Raw genomic sequence first — 21,230 nt, 5'->3', positions numbered from 1 at the left:
CTGATAATCCCTATCAGGACATGGTGTGGGGTGAGGGAAATTGGACACCAGTGTGGTCCAGGAAGGCCTAGAGAGAGAGCAGAAGCCTCTCTGGCCTCCTGCAGAAACTCCACATGCATTCCAGGATCTTTCTGGAAAATGTTTCATACGCTGAATCTGAGAGGTGTTTCCTGTCTAGTTTTAAAACTTCTCTATGTGTAAAATAGCCCCCTGAAATGTACTAGAACATTGGTATTTGGGCCCAGTCTGGTGCTAAGTTCCTGCAAAATGAAAGCCACTCCTCCCACACATGTTTTAGGGCATATGTTTGGGTCCCCTATTTGACAAACGGAAGGGCGAGATTCTGTCAAAATTACTATCAATTTTTGAAGTGAAAGGAAATAATAAAAAGATAAAAGGAAATCAATCTCACACTGGAACCATTAAATTCTGGAGTGACTTACTGCTGCCTTTAAAGCTTGGTCCAGATCTTCTAGTATGTCTTCTAAGTCTTCTAAACCAACAGACATGCGAATTAAGGTATCAGAGATTCCAAGGGCTTCTCTGTCAGCCTTGGGAACAGAAGCATGAGTCATGATGGCACTGAAAAAGAACAGATCATCCATGATTCCAGATTCATAAATAAAAGCACCAGACCAGCCAGTACAAGCAACATAACTTTTCAAAGAATTTCACACAACAAAGTAGGTCTCTGAGCTCCAGTCTTAAGACTGATAGCGTTCTCTACACCTGTCAGATAAGAAATGGGGTTTTTTTGCTCAGCTCAAGACTTCATGCTAAAAAAATACTTTTTCAGTCATCATAATGGGGATTCTAGGATAGTAGCTTCACAATCTCAAATGAAAAAGGAAAAATCCCTACATCCTTTTCTTCAAGTGTCTAAGAAACAAAAGTATTTTTTAAAGCCTGAAACTGGCACTCTATTTCTAGAAATAGGAAGTATGGGATTCATGAATTTTGCTAAGCAATGGCTTTTTCAGACTTTGCTCCCCACATGCACAATGATTCTATACAATGGGGTCCATGGGGCCTATTCTGTTAACTAGAGGTGCTTCCAGACACTTTTATTTTTTATTTTGTGGTTCTCCTGCCTCATTCATTGATGTTTATAGGCGGTCCTGCCAACAATGTCTTCAGTTTTTAACTCTCCCTTATATTCCCACCACTTATTTCATCTTTTTCTCCTTTCCACAAAACATCCCTAAAGGAGAAAGACATAACACATTTTGATTGGTAGTTCAAGGAGCTGAAAGCACCCACAAGAATATGCGATATATAACATATTTTTTTTTAAAAAAAATCTGATTCTCACTACCTTTGGTATTGTTCTACATTATAGCTCTTTCTCCAAAGTAGACAAATGCTAGCCTCACACTCCTCTAATTTGAACTATGTGTCTTTAAGTCAGGGCTATTTAGAAGTAATGAAGTATTTACATAATGTTTTCAATCTGCACTGCATTTATATTTACATACATGCTATTACAACATTACTTGCTACACTTCGTGAGTTCAGTTGTTTCCTGTACCAAACATGCCCCCCTCTGCACACAGTTTAAACAACAGATTAGTGTTTTACTAGCAAGACTGAAATTGAAACTTAGAGGGGTGTCTTAAGTAGTGGCATTTTCTTTCATGGGATAATATTCAGGCTTTTCTCTCTCCAAGCCCATAAGAAACTAAAATTATTGAAACACGCACACACTCCTGAGATTAAGCCTGAGATTAAACCTAGTTTCTAACTTCTAATTATGTTGGGAAGAGACAAGCAAACATTCTGGATTGAAATGTTATGCCAAAGAACTGTTCCTACTGGCAGAAGCCTAGCAGGGATAACCAGGGTGCATACACAGCATGCTTGCTCACTTACAACAACTCAGGATTTTAAAAACCCAAAAGATTAGGTTGTCTAACTTTATGAATGTGCCTTTATGTAGATAGACAGAGGGATTCATATTCAGCAGCATTTGGCTTTCTTCTCCCTACAAACTTATACCAAATATCACAGCATAATACACACTCTCTTTCGTAGGGCAAGATAACAAGAGGAGATGGTAAAGGAGTCTTTAAACCATATAAAAACTAAAAAGAAGTCATCATATTGGACTATATGAAAGTGCTTTCTTTCATCTATTTCATAAACCACTTCATGATGGTTGGTTCTTTTCTTTAGGCACCTCTCAATTTACTCAGGGTAGAATTACCAGATCCCAAACATACAGCTGCTCAGGACTGAAACAAATATAGGTACAGTACTCAGCACCCAGGAGAATTGCAGAAAAAATATAGTTGAAAAATCCATATGGGGTCTTATTATGTATATTAACAATAAGGCCAAACTCACATGCAGGCAAATGTAATTAAAATTGTGCAGAAAGCCATTTACATAAAAGGCTTATTATATGGAGCTCTATTACAAGAAGCCCTAAAACTTTTGGTATCCACTATCCAAGGAATAAATCTATTCCTTGTGCCAAAGCTATTACTTTCTACAGTTAAGGGAAATAGCCATTCTAGGTTGCCTACCATGCACAGTAAGTTAAGATTCAATATATTTTGATAAAATGGATTTCATGTTAATTAATATGCCTTACTTTTGCTCAATTGATTTTACAAAGGAATTTATATTTTTAATTTATATTATAATTATTTTAACGTAATGATGTGAGCCGCCCCGAGGCTTCGGCGAATGGGGCGGCATAAAAATGTTTTAATAAATAATAATAAATAAATAAATAAATAAATTTATCCAACCAGAGATTGAATTTCACTTACGGGTGCTCTGCCAGGCTTTCATATCCTCCTAGACTTTCAGCCAAGACAAAAAGCTAGAGGACGGAACAGAACCTGTTTCAATAAATATTCATTCACCTTCTCATTTGAAAACATGCAATTCAGACCTATGCAGAATTCAGTATGCTCTGCTCAAGCCCGGTAAAATCAATGGACAGTCCACTTAACTCTTCAGTGGGTCAGACAACAAGAGAGATTATTTGAACAAAATAAAAAAAGCATCAAATGAAATTCAGCGCTCCACTTTAAAAAATATGCAATGTATGTTGACATTTGGAGAACATTTTTATGTCTTGAATTATACAGTATCATATCTTTATCAGTATGTGCTATCAAGAGATGCTAGAGTAGCATATCAACATGGAAGTATAAGTTATATGGATCTGAAACCGAATATGATGATCAAATGCAGTTCTTCTGTATAACCAGGAAGGCAGTCCCTGGTGGGGTCAGAAATTAGCCACTCGGTTACTGACCACTGCACTGAGACTGGGCATTTTCTGGCAGTAATGTAAGGCACTGTTGCTCCGTTACTTTTTAGCAACAAGTTTGTTTTAAGTGCCAAATGGAGATTTAATCACAAGATCCCAATTGAAAGGATTAACATAGTCCAAGCCCTTGGGAAGTAAAACATCTATTTTCCTTGTTCTTCATGAATTACTAATGAGTTTTATATCCCATTTTTTTCTTACAACAAACTCAAAGCGGCATATTCCATTCTCCTCCTCTACAACAACTCTGTGAGGAAGGCTGGGATAAGAGTCTGTGACTGGCCCTGAGTAACCCAGTTGGCTCCACGGCTGAGTGGGAACTAGAACTCAGATTGCCTGAGGTCCCAGTCCTACACTCTTAGTCACTATACCACAATACTTTTATCCTCCATAATTGCTGTACAACAATAACAGATGTTATTTTTGTTATCTAAATTAATAGCAGCATTAATGTCAGCCCCTGGTGAAACAGAGGCACATCTGCCCACAGCCAAAGGATACAGCCTGAGACAAAACACTACACTGCTGGCAGACATTCAAGAGACGTGATTGTACCATTGTATTTGAGAAAGAATACCTTTCCAAGGAATATGCTGCAAAAGCAATTTGACAAAGTCTTTCATGTCAAAGTTTTACGTCAGGCACTTTAAAAACATAATACCATGTTACATCAGCAAAAGCTTTCTTGCTTTCATGTATAATTGTGAAAAGAGAAGGGATAGTAGCTGGTACAGACTGGCATTCTGAGGTCCTTATTTGTTAGGCAATCATGAATGCCTGAGTGACTGTTTCACATTAATTCTGAAACACCCTTTCCATTCTCTCTCATTACTGCCACTCCCTATAACTATATTTACATTCTCGGACATCCCACAAACATATTAACTCCATAATGCATGCTTGCCCTACTTGGTGCCCTACAGATGTTTTGAATGACAACGCTCATCATCCCTCCCATTGGCTATGATAGCTATGGTTGACAGGAGTTCAAGTCCAAAATTCTCGGAGGGCACCAGACTGGGAACAGCACACTCTGGATGGAGAAGGCAGCTTCCTAGTTTGTTGGCCGCATCCAAATACTGTTATGAGGAGGTGCTGTTACTCTTCTAAAGGCAACGTTGCCTTTAGAAGTTTCTTACCTTTATGCTTTTGAGAAATGTGGAGGCATTTTCAAGGTTTCCTTTAATGTAAAAGGAAAGCATTCCTGGGCAGCCTGTGCACTGCTTTTTCACCAGCTCATATTGTGGGTGTGATGGCAATCCTGAAATAAGTCACACATTATACAGCTTGATTAATATTGCTGCTTTCATGCCCACAATCACACACCCTATTCAAAAATGAAGTAACTAGCCAAAGATATAAATAGAATGAGCATTCAGCAGTTCTAATATACTGTTTGTGATGAATAAAAGCAGATACAAGTTCTGATTATGATGATTATATTCTTTTGTTTCACACACTGCATTTGATGCTCATCTTACTCTGAGTAGAAACATTGAAATAAATGGGACTTAGATTAATGTTGACTACATCCCACTGGATACACATAGAAGTTGGAGTGGGGCTACATCTCAGGCTCAGCTCCTGACAGAGCACCCCCTGCTGAGTTTATCCCCCCAATACTCATATGCTCTGTGGGTGTGCCTACAGAGGGACTGTGAACACTTCTCTGTAGAGGTCCACATTGAAGGCAAGGAAATCTAGGAGCAGGAGTAGCAGGGGCATAATCTTGAGGGTAGACCCAGTACTGCAGCCCCGCCCCATCTCCTACATATGGAAGCTCTACCTATGTTTAATGCATGAACAAGGCTAGAGTTTTAAGTACATTTCCTGAGATGTATATAACATGTGTATAACAATGGTAAGGAAAGAAACCAATGGAATAGAAGAATGCAGGGCAAGATCGTAGGAGTGGATTTGGAAGGAAATATTCACAAGCATCTGTTCTTCCTGCCTTTAATCAGTTATCTGAGTTTCCAAACCAGGCTTCAAAGAATTTATTTACATCCCAAGTGTACATATGTCGATTTAGAAGGAAGCCCTGCTGAGTTTCTTTTCCCCCAAGCAGATAGGCAAAGGATTGCCACTTCAATCATGCAACTGGTCTTCTCCCACTATGGCCCACCGCATTTGCATCACAGGAATTCTTCAGAGACTTCCAGGTTCTGTGAACTCAACATACCAGGGAAAATGACCTTTTTAACTCTTGGGTCTGATTCAAGGTATCGGGCTACAGCTAGCGCGTTGTGGAAATGCTGTTTCATGCGGATCGGCAGTGTCTTTAAACCCCGATTACAAAGGAAGCAGTCAAAAGGAGATGGAACTGCTCCAATGGCTGCAAAAGAAGACATAGAAATCACCCCTGCTCATGGCCTAGTTACCCCTTTGGGTTAGGTCAGGCTTCCTCAACCTGGTGCCCTCTAACTGGACAGCAACCCGAAGCTCTCCCATCCAGGCAGGATTAAGTATACCGAGAAACCAAGCACTGCAGTTCTGCCTGCCCATCAAAATAGTAGGTTTGGAGTAAGATACCCAGCTTAATGGAGTTTTAATCAAAACAATTAAAAGGCAGCACTCTGGTGGCATTGTGACAAAAATGGGATTTTGGAGTTTGAACTGTTAATCTCAAGGTCAGAGGCTGGGCTGCTAGTGAAAGTACTTTTATGCTTGCTCAGCTCTCAGAGTCTTCTTCTGGAACAGAAGGAAATAGTGATATGAATTGCTAATTGTATTTTTCTTACTCATCCCTTCCCTCAAGGATCTCAAAGTAGTACTTGTATACTTGGTTTTTTCCCTCTTCCCATACTTTTTATCCTCACAGCAGCTCCAGGAGAATATGAAGTGGGCTTGTTTAAGAGGTATTGATGGACCCAAGCTTACTCAGTGAATATCATGGCTGAATGCATTTAAACTTGGGTTTCCTGGCTCCTGGTCCAACATGTTAACCACTACACCACTCTTGTCAAGGTACAACTTCAGACTCTCCATGTGGCAAAGAATATGAATCCTCTGGATTGTCCAGGCTTGATATACATTTTAGAAAACTGGAGTCTTCTGCCTTGGCTTGGGCAATACAGAAGCATCTTTCTACACTTTAGGTCCCACCTTTTCCACCTGAGCACACAGACCTCAATCAGGACATTAATTTAGTGAATACATTCCAGTCACAGTTCAGGTATGACTCCTGATGGCCTCAGCCAAGCTTAGACCAATGGGATACCAGCACCTATTCTATGCTGTTCCACATCCTGCAGCACTGGAAAATAGGTCAGAGGACTGGCCCTATCAGTGGGCAGAGCGAGGCTCCTGCCTCAGGCACCTGACTCAGAATGTCATGAAAATGATAGGTTATATTATTTTTCCTCTTAATCTATTTTTACTCCCAGGGAGAACTGCCTGCAAGTTGCATTGTTTCAGGTGCAGCAATCAGCTTTGCCAGCCTTGGGTACGATGTGTATTGACTTGCAGATATGGGAGGTACTATTTGCTAGTCTGGCTGAGGAAGCAAAATGTCTCAGGCTAAGCCTGGGCAAACAGTTGCAATACAGGTACCCATACTGCACCCATCCTTTCCCCGAGCAAAGCTAACTGAGGTTAAGGTAAAAATGGCTGAGACATAAATGCACATTCTGCACTGCTGGTCCAGGTCAAAAACTGGAACTCACTGCAACCACGTTGACATATGAAACAAACAACAAAACTGGCAGGTGAGCCAGATCTTGCATCATTTTAAAAGTTTTCCCTTTCCCTGCAACACAAAGTTTACAGCTTTACTATTCTTGTCTTTCTTTCTGTCATGTAGGGCAGCACTTTAAAAAGGCTTTAAAAACACAAAGGCAGTGGAAATGAACTTCTATGGGAATATGCTGGTTTGCAATAAAAGAAAGATTTAATTTAAAATGTTGCAATATCTTTACTACAAGGAAAGTGGGGTTGTGAATAAGTGTCAGGCATGGGTGCTTTACTTAAAAACGCAAAAACATATTTCTCAATTTGCATGGACAGAGTTTGGGAACCTTACATACATCGCATAATGGTTTTGTGTATATTCAATTCATACTTACAATATTGCAAGAATCTGAGCCTATTATGGAGGTCATCATCATTTACTGAAACCAATCCCATTACAACATCACTGTGACCTGAAATACAAGAAAGCAAAGGGAAAAGAAATGGTTCATTGCTCATTTAAGTAGAAAAGACATGGGGTTTATGGTCGTCCTTTCCTTTTTTCATCATTTTCTTGTTCTTCTATTCCTCTTGTGCAATTCTAAGCATGACATTACTGCTTAAACAGTTCCATCTTCCTAGAACCAAAGGCTGAAGTGTGTTTGCATGTAATACTCTCAAAATGAAAGCGGCCTTCCACGACCTGGTGCTTTCCAGAACCAACTTCCATTCCACCTAGCTACCGTGGCCAACCATTAGGATATGCTGGGAGCTGCAGCCCAAAGCATCTGGACAGACCCCAGATTGGAGAAGGTGGTAATAGTATATAATATACCTCTGGTATGGCTTACATGAGTCTTTCCTAACTGGGTGCTCTCTAGAATTGTTGGACTAGAACACCCACCATCCCGATGCTGCAAATGGTGGGGGATACAAGCCAACATGCTTGGAAGGGGCTTTTTTGCAGGAAGTCCGCAACCAAGCCAAGCCTAATGAGGGCAGGGCCAAGAAGCTGCATCACCTCAGGAGAGGGCATAGAAGTACAGTCCTTTTGCAGGGTACACCTTCATGTGATTCACACATGAAAAGGGCTTGAGCTCTGTAGAGAACCCCATTTGGGCAATAATATTAATAAAGCTATTTAAGATTCAGGATTCCTGCATGCCGTTTGAAGGAAAAATGGTTCAGATAAACATTGGTTGCATTTGGGCCCTCAGGGATACCTGAAGGAAATCTCTCAGGCCTAATGTTTTGCATGCAAACAATATACTTTTGAAAAACTGTTTTTCTCCTGGGAGAATAAAGAGAATTTAGCAAGCTTTCACAGAAAGTCATTCCTCATTTAGAAAGTGCATATTCAAATGGAATACTGCCTTGTGGTATTAAGTTAAAGAAACATCAGAAGAATATCCTAGAAGGAAAACCAGGCTAGACCATATTACTGTGTACATATGCTTTGCTGGAATAAGGCAAATGTAGCCTGTTTTTATGGATGCCACCATAAAACTGCTTAGGGCACAATTCTTTGCATATCTGGACAGAAAAAATTCTACAACTCTCAACCTGTCTCAAACAGCTTCCCACCATGTGACAGGAAGGAAATTAAAATATGGTAAAAGGAACACTACCAGTACAAAAGGCATCTCTCTGCTTTGTAAAGACAATTCAATGTAACACACAAGCTTTATGTAGCATCCAGAAACTTACCATTCATGTATTTAGTTGCTGAGTACATACAGATGTCTGCTCCTAAAGCCAGAGGACGCTAAAGAAGAAAAAAAATACAAGGAATTCATTTAATTTTTCTGTTTAAAGAATCAAATGAGTTTTATATAGTGGCTACTAAGATATACTTACATACCACAGTTGAAAGCAGAGTATTGTAGAAATGTCCCCAATATAAAGCGTAAGCAGATGGACTCTCTGAGAAATTACTTATGAATCCCATGGACACTTTGCCACCCACTGTTTGTACTCTCTAAGTACATGAGCAATAAAAGCTCTTGTGTAAAAAGTCTGATTGGGGGTGAGATGAAATACCGGCTGGGCCAAGAACAAGTCAGACAAAAGGATTAAAAGCAAACAAATGGGACCTGAATAGGGGAATCCAATCAGTCATCCCAATGAAAGAATGGGGAGGGGGACAATTTCCCCCTTCAGCCCCCCACTATGCTCCCCAACATGGGCCTGAATAGCTATACATTGAATTAGTATGTCAAGCCACCTTTATTAAGCTGGAAAGGCGTGGGCCTGCAGCCAGACGGGTGACCACATGTGAAAACAGAACAGGGGGCTGGACTTGATGGCCTCATAGGCCCCTTCCAACTCCTGTTCTATTCTGTTCTGCACTGGAGGGCTAGGGGACCATCCAGTGCAAATTTTGGTTGGTTGTGGGGGGAGACTGGGTGACTAGATGAAAAGGAGGTTGCACAAGCAGGCATTCACTCATGCACTGTTGGATTCTGAGCTAACTTCAAGGGCCCAGCACGAGGAGAACTCAGCCCTCCATCCCCTATCTTTTCCTAGAAGGTACAGATTTTAACAAAGGTGTGTGAAGAACTTGGCCAAAGAAAATCAGTGTGCTACAGTAAATCGTGTTAGATAGGAAGGAGCAAGTTCAAATTGAAGGAGCAGGTTCAACTTTCCATTTAACCATGAAGTTTCCTATATGGTCTGGGACAAGTACTTCTGCTTGAGTCTTTCATTCCTTAAAACTGTGCGGCTAAAATGGGACAGACTGCCAAAAGCTCTTTGTATAAATGGCAAAAAACCAGTGTGATAAACAAAATACACAGGATGACATGACGTCCTCACTGGTGCTACAGCATATACAGCCTTTCTACAGAAAAACTTTTATAGAAGAGGCACCAGGGCACCTCATGTGCTCTTCTTTTGCACCGCAGGTATACCAAGATGTTGTACGCCTGGTTTTCTTTTTAAATGGCAGCTACCTTGTTTTGATGAGAGCAGAAACAGGCTCCTCCAGCTGAAACTTCATCTGTTTCCTATATCTCACTTTCTAGCTCTCTGTAGAATATAATAAACCATTTTACTGTGTAAGTTCTCTTCCAAGACAACTGCACCACAGGAAAATGAAAGGAGAGCCTAAGAAGGTGTGGGGAAAATTATTTCATAATATTGTGAATATGGGTTATTAGACAGATGGACTAGTGCTTAAGTGCCCTGCTGCTATGATTGGTTAATACAATGAGAGTCAGTGTGGTGTAAAGGTTAAGAATGCACAACTGGGACTCAGGTGATCTGGGTTCTAGCCCCACAAAGCCATGAAACCAACTCTCAGGCCAACAGGGTTGCTATTGTGGTGGTAATACTAAGGGCAGGAGGAGGAGGAGAATGAAAGCCGCTTTGAGTTCTTTAAAAGAAAAAGGCAGGATATAAATATTATTATTATTAGGGTAGAAACAGAAATGGCATTAAACAGGCTGCTTTTTCTCTTTTCCCTAAATATCCATGGAGAATTAATATTGAATCATGCTTTGTTTCATCATTAGGGTCTGTTCTGTTGTATATTCAATGTTTTCTTCTCCTGGAAATACTGTAACCAACATGATATGTCTTATTCTCTTCCGCTCTTTGCTCCTGGCATACTGCAATCTGGATCACTGGCTGTTGTTTTCCTCCATTATATTGACTTTTCTATTAGGAATGTTTGATCATGAAAGATTAAAATGAGAAAATGGGCTAGATTACATCCCCCATCATTTTCAGAATTCTAATTGCATGGGATTAAGGTCCCTCCATTTTACTGCCCATTTATTTTTCAGGAATGTCTCTATGCAGCATTACTATTAACTACGACAGGTGTTCCTGCTTTCAAAGAAGTCACTAAATTACAGACTTTGCATCACAGCGTTTAAACCCTCTATTTTGTATGGACACAGTGCAATCTATGTATGTATTACACACATATAATCAATTCCATGGTCTGTCTGTCTGTCTCTCCCTCCCTCCCTCTCTTGGAAAAAAGAAAAAAAGAACAACCTGTAAAGCATTTCCAAGGGAGCACTGGATAATCGACTTACCTGAAAATATGCAGACATAAAGGTATTGTCTACTGCTAAAATAACTCCTTTGTGTTTATGGACAATGTTTGCACACCCTTGAATGTCAATAACTTTCAACATTGGATTTGTGGGTGTTTCAATCCAGACAAGCTGTTGAATTGAAAAGACATGACACATAAATGTATATTATTTGAAAACATTGCTATCAACAAAATTTTGGATTATGATTATATTCCTTCCTCATATTTGTAAAATGAAGTAAATTGAAAAGGGATTTATTTGGACCTTTCTCTTTTATGCACATGCAAACCCATTTTGCTCATCACAATTTCCCTGCATGTATTGTTCAATTATTGTTGCAAATTCAGTATGGCATATTGGTTATAACAAGAGATTCCTCAGAAAGAGACTCCTAGACTTGTGATCCTGTGCACCAAATGCTTCAGTTTCATCTTCAGCCATCTAGATGCAAGCCAAGAGTATGTAGGCTGGAGTTATAGAATGCACATTGTGTAGACGGTCCTACCATTTAAGCAAGGAACTGAAAGTTGTTTGTTTTCTTCTCAGTGTACAAATACACTGTATTCTTACCAGAATGTATTTGCTCGAGTATTACTAGCTTGCAGAAACCTGCCCTTTGAGACTTCCTTTGGATTAAGGTCCTTATCTGCATTTTTTTTTCACCAGTGTTATAGATTCCTATGAAAATCTCTCAAGCAACTTTAAACTGCATCTAAATATCATCCTGCAATACTTATCACACTGCATTTGACAAGAGACAATTTTTCTCATTGGTTTTTATCCTGACACATTACTGAACTCCGCTAATAAGCCTAGTTTGTGCACAATGCTAATCCATGGGTTTAGGTTGCTGAATTCTGGATTGCCATGTGTGGATATAGCTGCACTAACAAACCATGGTTTACTTACCACAACCAACTCAGAAAGGAAATGCATTGTGTATTGTTGGGTTGCGAACTCTGGGTGGTTTAAACCATTGATTGTTATTAGGTATGAATCAAAGTGGCATGGGGTTTTTTGTCAGTCTGCAGAAGTGGAATGCAAGAGCAGTAAAAAATAAAATACAGCCAGATCTCAGGTGTTCTATATGCCTGTGCTGTGAAGGAAGAGGGGGGCAACCCAAGGACTGAGGGAAAACACATAGAAACAGAGCGAGTCAGAAGGGGTCTCTTTGGCCATCTAGTCTGACCCTCAGCTCCAGCCAGCTCCGCTCACGACATGCCTACCATGTGCATGTCCAGCCTATCCTTGAACACCCTCATCGATGGGGCCTCAACCACCTCCCAGGGAAGCCCATTCCACACCCTCGGGGTCCTAACTGTCAGGAAGTGCTTCCAGGCATCAAAATTGAACCTTGGTTCCCTGAGCTTTGCTCCATTGGAGCATATCCTGCCTTCCTCTGCAGGGGAGAAAAGGTCTTCAACCATCTGCCAGACAATCCTTAAACAGGGCAACAAAACATGGGTTAAATAAATCATTGGTTAGCATTATATGAAAACCAGGCCATACTGTACATGCTTACATTGGCAAATAGTCATCAGATATTGCCAAAGAAGTCACTAGCCACAAGAGCCTGTTCCAGGCAGCTAGTGTAAGGAGGTATGCATTATATCACTTCACTCTTTCTCCTACACTTTGGTTTTGAAAAACCATGGCCAAACATCCTAAGTCATTGGCTTCTATACATTGAACAGAGCTGATAGAAGAAAATAATTCTAGGCATGCTAAGAACCCTGCTTCCTGAAGATTCCTCTGTTACCTTGGTCTCTGGTGTGATTGCAGCCTCAAGGCATTCCAGTCTGCTACAGTCAACAAAAGCAACTTTCAGACCCATCTCTGTTGCTATATTCCGGAAATACCTGTTTGTACCTAGGATATCAAGATACCAATCTTTATGATTTGCACCAGATTGTATTTAGAGGCATTTTCCAGGTTATGAACAAGTTCCATTCCTGAGAAAATAGAAATTCATTTTTCTAGGGCTGCTCTAGGCCCTGGACACACAGATATGAGACCTAGAATAGCAACCTCTGGGGAAAGCACAAAGATGCATGGACTGATATGTAATCCACTGTGGCCCTGGGCTACTATGGCCCAGAACTCACTTGTACAGATGGGAAACAAGGAAACTAGAAGAAATGAACTAAGTTGCTAAAAGAAGACTGGCAAATAGCATACTACCCCAACTGCACAATGTAAAATTACAATTAAATTTGTTTTTGTTTAAATTTAGGTTTAAAAAAGCTAAACCGTTCAAAAGGTGCTGACATAGTCCAAAGGCATTGCATGAGAAAGCTATGGACTTAGAAACTCCCTCTTCCTTCCACACAGAAGCATATAAGTTATTTCTTCTTTAATGCAACCCACAGGCTGTTTTTACAGTTCAGCCAGAGAAGTGGGTTGGCAATAGTTCTTCAAATCAGAATCAAAAACCAATTCAATCTTAGTTCTGAAGGCAAGCACAACTCATAGTTTGGTCCAGATTTAATGGCAAATGATGGTTTGAAATAAAGAGAAAGTGTTTAACTGATTAAGAGAGCAATCCTAAAGCCTCTGGGAGATCAAGATAATTCAGGTTCCCAGATCCAAGATCAGAGATGCAGTTCCAAAGAGCCTCAGCAATATGCCCAAAAATGATTGCTTAGCTAAAATGCAGAGTGGTGTGAAAAAACTAAGATCTCCTGGACTTTGCAAAATTTGTAAGCCTCAGTGCTTGGGGTTTTATGAGCATTCCCAGCTCTCTACAGCAGTGGTTTGGAAGATTAACATCTGAACCAATCCTAATATTTCAAAACACATCAAACTAAAGAAAATGTGCAGAAATCAATCAATTTCCAGAGCAGGGCAGGTGCAGTATGGTCAAGAAAATCCATGTGTTTTGAAAGATCTATTAGTGTTGGTTCCTGACATAGCTAAAGCTGGTATTTATAGTTTCTGCGGCATATACACCATATAAAAAGGAACCGGGGGGCAGTGTAGTCAGCGAGGCTCAGGGCTGATTCACAAATGCATGGACACCGATTGCAGATTCATAGCAGAATGCAAGTTTTTTCCATCTAAAAACTACCATGCCTGAAGTGATATGAAAACTCCATCTGCAGTATTTGACCTGAGGTGGCTAATGAAGTTCACATTTTCCTCAAAGATGCTGCCTTCATCAAGGGATAGCTTGACTTCACATGTTTATATCTAACATTGCTTAAAAGCTTCTGTGCTGCAACCCAAGAAATTATAATTAGGACAGTTAAAACCTACCATAAACAGACACACCACTCACCTCCATAGACATCATCTGTACAAACAATTGTATCTCCTGCTTTCAGTAGGTGGGCAATGTTCAGAGTAGCTGCTAATCCAGAAGCATATGCTAAACCTAGGTGGGGTGGGCAGAGAGAAACACAAAACAAAGCTGATAAAGAAACTAAATTATTCTTCAATATTTTTGAACTTTACATGAACTGTGACAATCTTCAACTTCTGAGCACAAGAAAGCATGTACTGTGAATGCATCCAAGAATACCATCTGGGATTAGATAGGGGTAGCGATGGCAGCATGCAGCTCTGCCGCTGCATTCCCCTTGTGTGTATGTTTGTGCTTGTGTGTATTGCTGTCTGTAGCACCGCAGAGTAGCAAAAAGGTCACATATAGGATGTTTCCAAAATTCTGAAACCAAAAGTTTCAGAAAGTCCCCAGAGAGGTCCGCCTGGCACCGTCGTTATTTGTTTTTCGGCGCCAGGCTAAGACCTTTTTATTTAAAACTTATTTTAAGTGTTAATTTATTGTGTAGGATTTTAAAATTTTTAAGCCGAGATGCACCGGGTTTTAATATTTTTATTGTATAACTTTGTTTTTTTTTTGTAAGCCGCCCCGAGGCTTTGTTGCGATGGGGGTGGCATAAAAATGTTTTAAATAAATAAATAAATAATAAAAGTGTCAAAGTTTGTTTGCAGGTCAGCTAAATTTGACTATTTTGGTGTTCTGCAGCCGTTATGGACACAATTTTAAAAATTTATTTTCAGGTTATCCTGCCAACTGCAGCCTGTGGTGGAATGGGGGGCAGCTGAAAGGCAAGCATGGCCTCCAGAACTTCCAAAGCTGCCCACCCTTAGATTAGGGGCACTGACTCCAAAGTTAGTACAGTAGTTTTCTCTAGAAACTAACAAATGAACCCTACCTAACATTTCCAGGCACTAGAAAAACATTAAACTATGGAGCTGTACATGGTTATATTATATTCATCATTTCATATCCTAGATATTGTGCTTCTGAAAATGTGGATTAGCAAATACCTTAATATAGTGGACAAAAACACTAATAAAGTTTAGCAAAACAATGCAGCTGTACTAATGCATAATATAACAGGAAATTTAAGAGTTAGTCATAAATCTATGATTTAATTTATTGTTATTTTCATTATTATTCCAGATGATGATCATCAAGCACATATCTTCCAGCACATAAAATTGTTATTTTCTTATTTAAAATATTGACAGCTTACAATACTTGGCACCATCCAGTGCTGCCACAGCCTTTTCCAAACAATCACGTGTAGGATTTCCACAACGGCTATATTCAAAGCCCTGCAAAAGACCAAAACAAAAATGGTAAATATGTTAATCAGTAATTGTTGGAATATTTAAGGTAATTCCAAAGACTTATTACTATTTTACGGACATGAAATTGGGAATCATGAAAATCTGTTATGACTTTCATTAGAGAATAAAGAAAATAAAATTAATGTCCAAAACCTTATGTCAGTGAAATCTTCCATCTTCCTTGTTGTCACATTACATGAAAACTTGAATGAAAACAGATTACATTGTGTTAGTTAGAAGTGATTTCTGCTAATAAAGTCAATATTCTTTTGCATTATAGGGAGTTAGGGAGTGATCAGGCTTTTTCCAGCACTGAGGATCAAGACAATTTTATGCAACGTGTCAACACTATTCAAAGGAAATGCAGTAAGGTCTGAGGACTACCAATACGCACACACGTGATGCCAACATGCATAATTGGTGGCCACCTGAGTCTTCTTCTAATAGACTATTCCATAATAAGGGGAGGCGACTAGAATTAAACCAAACATAAATCAAAGGAAGAGCAGGAGGAGTTATCTTCTTTCTCATTCATTTGTCTGCAAGACAGGATGTACTCAGGCTTGCAAGGAACAGATGCTGGCCTGACGATGAGTTCTATCTGATTAACTGAGGTTCCATTCATTTCAGTGCATTTACTCTAAGACTGAACACAAATTTTATGACTTGCATTTTCCTTGAGCAGAAGCATTCCAAAAACGGGATGAGAAAAAGGCACAACACTCACAATAACTTTTCTCATGCAAGTACCAAACATGATGAAAGAGGAGGGTAAAGACGCAGGAGTACTACTCAGTTCAAAGCAAGGCCTAAGGTTGTCTTCTGTTCCATAAGGCAATCTCCATGTCCCAGAAGTCATGCTAAAACTGGTGTCCTTGACTGTGCCATTCAGTCTTCCAGTCACTGAACCATTCAGTTTGGCACAACCTGTTGCGAATCAGAGTCCCGTGCTTCAGGGTCTCAGCTACTGAGTCCACATGCTGAAGTCAAGAGGACAGCAGAAGGTAAGGAGGAACACAAATGAGGATATGAGACTGTTTCTAGAGGATTCTGGTTTGCCCAACGAAGTCCACAGTGGTGCTTGTGGGATAAATGGGTGGGGGTGCCAAGATGAGACCTAGACTGCCAGGGTGGGACTGTGTATGTGATGAGAATCCAGTTCTGATATCTGGAGTTCACTCAGGGCCTAGGGGGAATCTGGATAATGGACAAGAAAGGAAACTGCTAGGATCAATGGTAAATAGGAGGAAAACTGGCAGAGACTTTAAGAGGACTTAAAGAATGAAGACTCAAAAGAGGCCAGACCTTAGAGGGAAGGCATTTAGCAGACACTTGTCCAGCCACCCAGAGTAAAATACACTAGTAAGAGCATGGGCCATCACACTTGAAACATGAAAAACAGGCTGCAGTACCATATCCACTTGGATAAGCTCCAATATTGTAAGTCAATGGGACTTACCTGTAACAGGAGCATTTAAGATGGTCTACTCACCCCCTTCTGCACTGGTGGTTCAGACTTCTGGGATTTACTTTTAATTTTGGATATTTTTAACTAATACCATAACATCTTTCAATTGGTGCTAGATGCAAAATGGTAACTCAAGCAGGGGGGCACATACTAAATTTAGAGAACAGAGTATCTCTCTACACATGCTCAGTCCTGGAATTTATGATTTGTGCAAGAATCATGCCCACAAATCGTTTTGCTCAAAACCGTACTCCTGTGTTGCTCCCTCACTAGCATTTTATTTCATCAGAGCTATGGCAAATCTAGACAGGATACTAAATAGAAGACATCAACCTGCCAATGAAAGTTCATACAGTCAAAGCTATGGTTTTCCCAGTTGCAATGTATGGCTGTGAAAGTTGGACCATAAGGAAGGCTGAGCGCGAAAGGATTGAGGCCTTTGAATTATAGTACTGGAGGGAGACTCCTGCAAGTCCCTTGGACCGCAAGGAGATCAAACCAGTCAGTCCTAGAGGAGATCAACCCTGACTGCTCTTTAGAAGGCCAGATACTTAAGAAGAAACTCAAATACTTCGGCCAGCTAATGAGAAGGAACAACCCACTGGAGACAACCCTGATGCTGGGAATGATTAATGGCAAAAGAAGAAGGGGACAGCAGAGAAGGAGGTGACTAGATGGAGTCACTGGAGCAGTGAGTCTGAGCTTGGGTGGACTCGGAGGGGTGGTGGAGCACAGGAGAGCCTAGAGGAATGTTGTCCATGGGGTCGCGATGGGTTGGACGTGACTTTGCAACTAACAACAACAACAACAACATTTTTTCTTTCAGGACAGGGAGCTTTTTAGCTGTTGCCTGCTTCAGACAACTGCATATCAGAAATCCTTGCCAATCTACCACAAATTGCCTTGATATAAATCAATAGATCAGCCATGCTAGAATGCAGAATTACCAGATTAATCTTCCAGGTTATCACTGAAGCCAAGTAAGGTTATTTGCTTCAGAAACATGGCAGAAATGTAAGCAGTATCAGTGGTCAAAAGAGCTGAACTGCCCTATTTCCTGACCTCTAATTGAAAAAACAAAACTTCACACCCACTGGTTTACTCCATGAGGTAGCTACATGCTGGTGAATCAAAATGCATGCTCGCATGCACACAGACAAACAAAATGGAAACATTCTTTGATATTTTTAACCATAGCAGCTTGCTTTTTTGACAACAGGAACAGTGGAAGCAAACACTTCCAAGGAATCTCAGGCTACATGATTGGTCTTTACACATGCACCTGTGTTGCTTTGCTGCTTTATAGCCATATAAATTATACTTAAAGTTCCATCTTGACTTAACACTGATTATTTGCCAGTTTGAATCAATCTGCTTGAAAAGTGACAAATTAGGTATCAAAGTGGATCACTTTCGAAGGGGGGCAGGGCAGAGAAATAGGTTTTCTAGAAGAACAAGATATTCTCTACAGAAATGTAATGGAACATCTTTCTTCTAGTTTTGTACTTTGATTGCTCAGCTAAACTTTCAAATGTTCACTAGGAAAATATTAAGCATCCTATTGAACATTAACAGAAAGATAGCTGCATTGAGTCTGTGGCAGAAAAAAAGTCTCGGGGCACATTAAGTGCTGTTAGAGTTAATATGACTTTATATTTTAGCCTACGAGGAGCCTCATGACATTTTTGCTTGCTTTAAAGAAGATGGCATTTTATGGTTTTTAAAATGTGCATGCTCTTTGAACCCAAAACATGTAATGAAGATATAATTGTTTGGAATATTGTCCACTTGCTTATGCAATTTCCACTCTGTGTTGTATCATGCAGGAGAAAGCAGCAAGGCAAACCTGTTGTGTCCTGCCCATAACAATTAGTCACCATTTCCTTGCAACCTGGAAACTACCCTGAACTAGGATTAACATCCTGAAACCAATTTGAGAGAGAATGGCTAGCAGGGCTTTCCTGAAAAGAGCCATTCCCAAATTCAATTCATAAAGTCGATGTATTCCATTGTAAAGTTGATATACCTTTTTATGAAATAGCTCTATCTTACCAAATGAATTCCACAATGACTCTTAAGTTTTGCAGTTTTAAGGGTGAATTACATGCTGTGTTAAATGCACTGTCCAACTGCATTTGGAGAACTACACTTTCTGCACCCCTGTGTATGTGTGCTTCTATGCACCTAGACTGTATTTAAAATACACACACAGCTGCCGCTGCCAAAAAGGGGGTCATTTCATCAGGACTGCAGCTGAGAAAAAAACCTCTTACAAGATTCCAATTCCAATCACAGACACATGCACAGAGCCTCTATTAGAAAAAGAAAACACAGAATTGCCTCATTTGGTCCTTTTAATGCAGAGTGACAAGGCAAAATGATTGATACTGCATCTTCTGATCATCCTTCCTCTGAAACTGGCTAGAAGTTCTTCTTCTGGACTTTCCTTTTTGCCAGGATTATTTTCTTTAGATTTACAATTAAGACATGGCTGATTAACAGAAGTGATATAATCATTCCTAAAAAGTCCTATTGCCCTGGTATATACTACAAGTTATTGCAAGGTGCTTCCATCTTTTTCCCTTAATGAATTTGCTGCAGTAAGATGAAATAGACAAAGAAAGATGGCAGCAGCCATGGGAAAACACAAGAGGAATTACAAATGGCAGACTTCATCATCTGGAACATCCATAACATTTCAGTGCGACTCCCCAATGCGGAAGCACGCGTTAATCTGCGTTCCAAACAAATGTATGGACATTCAAATTAAAAGGGATGTTTTAGTCATAATTAAAATCCCAGGACTACAGTCTTCCTCAAGAACCTGCGGGGCGTCTCGGGAAAGAAGGAATGGAGTACAGAGCTAAAGAGCGATAAAGACCGAGAAAAGCGGCAAAGTATGATGCGGAAGTGGGCGGTCGGAAAGAGACCCGATATAATCGTACGTCGGTACTGGAGAAGGGGCTCCATTCCAGAATTAGGGTTGACCTGGTCGTAGCTAAGCAGAAAAAAGCTACAGCTGCCGCCAGAGCATTGCGGAGATGCATGCATGGGCAACCAGCAACTGAGGAAGGAAGAGAGGTCGCTCTCTCCATCCCTGAAACCCTATGCTGCCTTCGTCTTTTCTTTCCCATGCCACTCACGCTGTGCTTTCCCGGGGCGTGCTGCTTAAAGGTCGTCGAGAGAGTGATCGGAGGCACCACGGCCAGCGAGTTCCATTGTTCGGGATCTTGCCCCACGTGGATGGCCTGTGTAGCGAAGTGCTTGAAGGGCGGCAGGAAAGCGGCGCTATTCTCCTTAGTGTTTGCCATGTTGCTCGCGGCGGCGACCAATGTCTCTTCTAGAGAAGCGCAGGGAAGCTTGGTTGGCTCACTGTGGGTGGCGGATAGCAGATCGCGCTCGACGGCGAAGGGCAGGCAAGCACCGCTACTGTGGCTGCCGCAACGTCTCGACGTGTTGCTTCTTTACCGGCTTGCCTGTCGCTGGCTGCGTCAGCTGCCTTAAGGAAGGGAAAGCTCCGCCCGGGTTGGCTGGCGGTCGCGTCGTGTCCAGCGATGGGTGGAGATCTGGCAGCCCTATCCGGCTATATGCTGGCACAGACGAGGCCTCCCATTGGCGTAAAACGGAGGCGCGTCGCACCCCGCCCATGTTGCTCTTGGGGTCGAGATACGGACGACGGACGAGTGAGCGGGCAGGCGGGCAGGGCTGCGCTGCCTCCTGTCCTTGAGGGTAGCGGGAAAGCCAGGCTGAACGATAACCGCCCGACAAATCGCGGCAGAATTTCCGGCACTGCCCTCTGAGCGCGCAACCCGCCGCCCCGCAAAGCAGAGAGCAACCTCTCAGGCTATTGCTGTCATTTTCGGGGGAGGGGGTGAGGCCGGGGGCAGGCATTTTAAGAATCGCATTTTAAGTCTACGATATTGTAGGACCCCTAATGATGCTGTTGGCTTTTAACTCCCATTAGCCCAAACCAGCGAAGCCTATGGTAACGGAGGATGGGAATTGCAGGCCAACGATTTCAGACGAGTTATACGTTCCTCAACCCCGCTATAGGGAATCTTCCCTGGCTCCATCCAAACATCCAGCAGTGTCGATATTATTTCTCCACATTATTGCTGCAAGATAGAGAAGTTAAAGATTCTAAAACAAATTGACCTTTGTTCCTGTG

The 21,230-nt window shown here is 41.1% G+C and overlaps 1 protein-coding gene across 1 annotated transcript in view; it reads right to left on the bottom strand.

The window, feature by feature from the left end:
- Positions 1 to 20,594, bottom strand: part of CTH (cystathionine gamma-lyase) — a 29,421-nt gene extending 8,827 nt beyond the window's left edge. Inside the window, exons 1-11 of the mRNA XM_044440723.1 lie at positions 20,206 to 20,594; positions 15,498 to 15,579; positions 14,276 to 14,371; positions 12,758 to 12,867; positions 10,996 to 11,127; positions 8,660 to 8,717; positions 7,348 to 7,425; positions 5,466 to 5,618; positions 4,423 to 4,544; positions 2,775 to 2,827; positions 444 to 582 (exon numbers count right to left, since the gene is read on the bottom strand). Of these exons, the coding sequence (XP_044296658.1) occupies positions 444 to 582; positions 2,775 to 2,827; positions 4,423 to 4,544; positions 5,466 to 5,618; positions 7,348 to 7,425; positions 8,660 to 8,717; positions 10,996 to 11,127; positions 12,758 to 12,867; positions 14,276 to 14,371; positions 15,498 to 15,579; positions 20,206 to 20,373 (1,191 nt within the window). The 5' untranslated portion in view covers positions 20,374 to 20,594. The remainder of the gene's footprint in view (positions 1 to 443; positions 583 to 2,774; positions 2,828 to 4,422; positions 4,545 to 5,465; positions 5,619 to 7,347; positions 7,426 to 8,659; positions 8,718 to 10,995; positions 11,128 to 12,757; positions 12,868 to 14,275; positions 14,372 to 15,497; positions 15,580 to 20,205) is intronic.
- Between the last annotated feature and the right edge of the window lie 636 nt (positions 20,595 to 21,230).

The sequence above is a fragment of the Varanus komodoensis genome, unplaced genomic scaffold, assembly GCF_004798865.1.
Source record: "Varanus komodoensis strain SLA01 unplaced genomic scaffold, ASM479886v1 scaffold1, whole genome shotgun sequence".
Lineage (NCBI taxonomy): Eukaryota > Metazoa > Chordata > Lepidosauria > Squamata > Varanidae > Varanus > Varanus komodoensis.
Note: the sequence above shows the minus strand (reverse complement) of the source record. Positions and strands in the feature narration are given on the sequence as shown.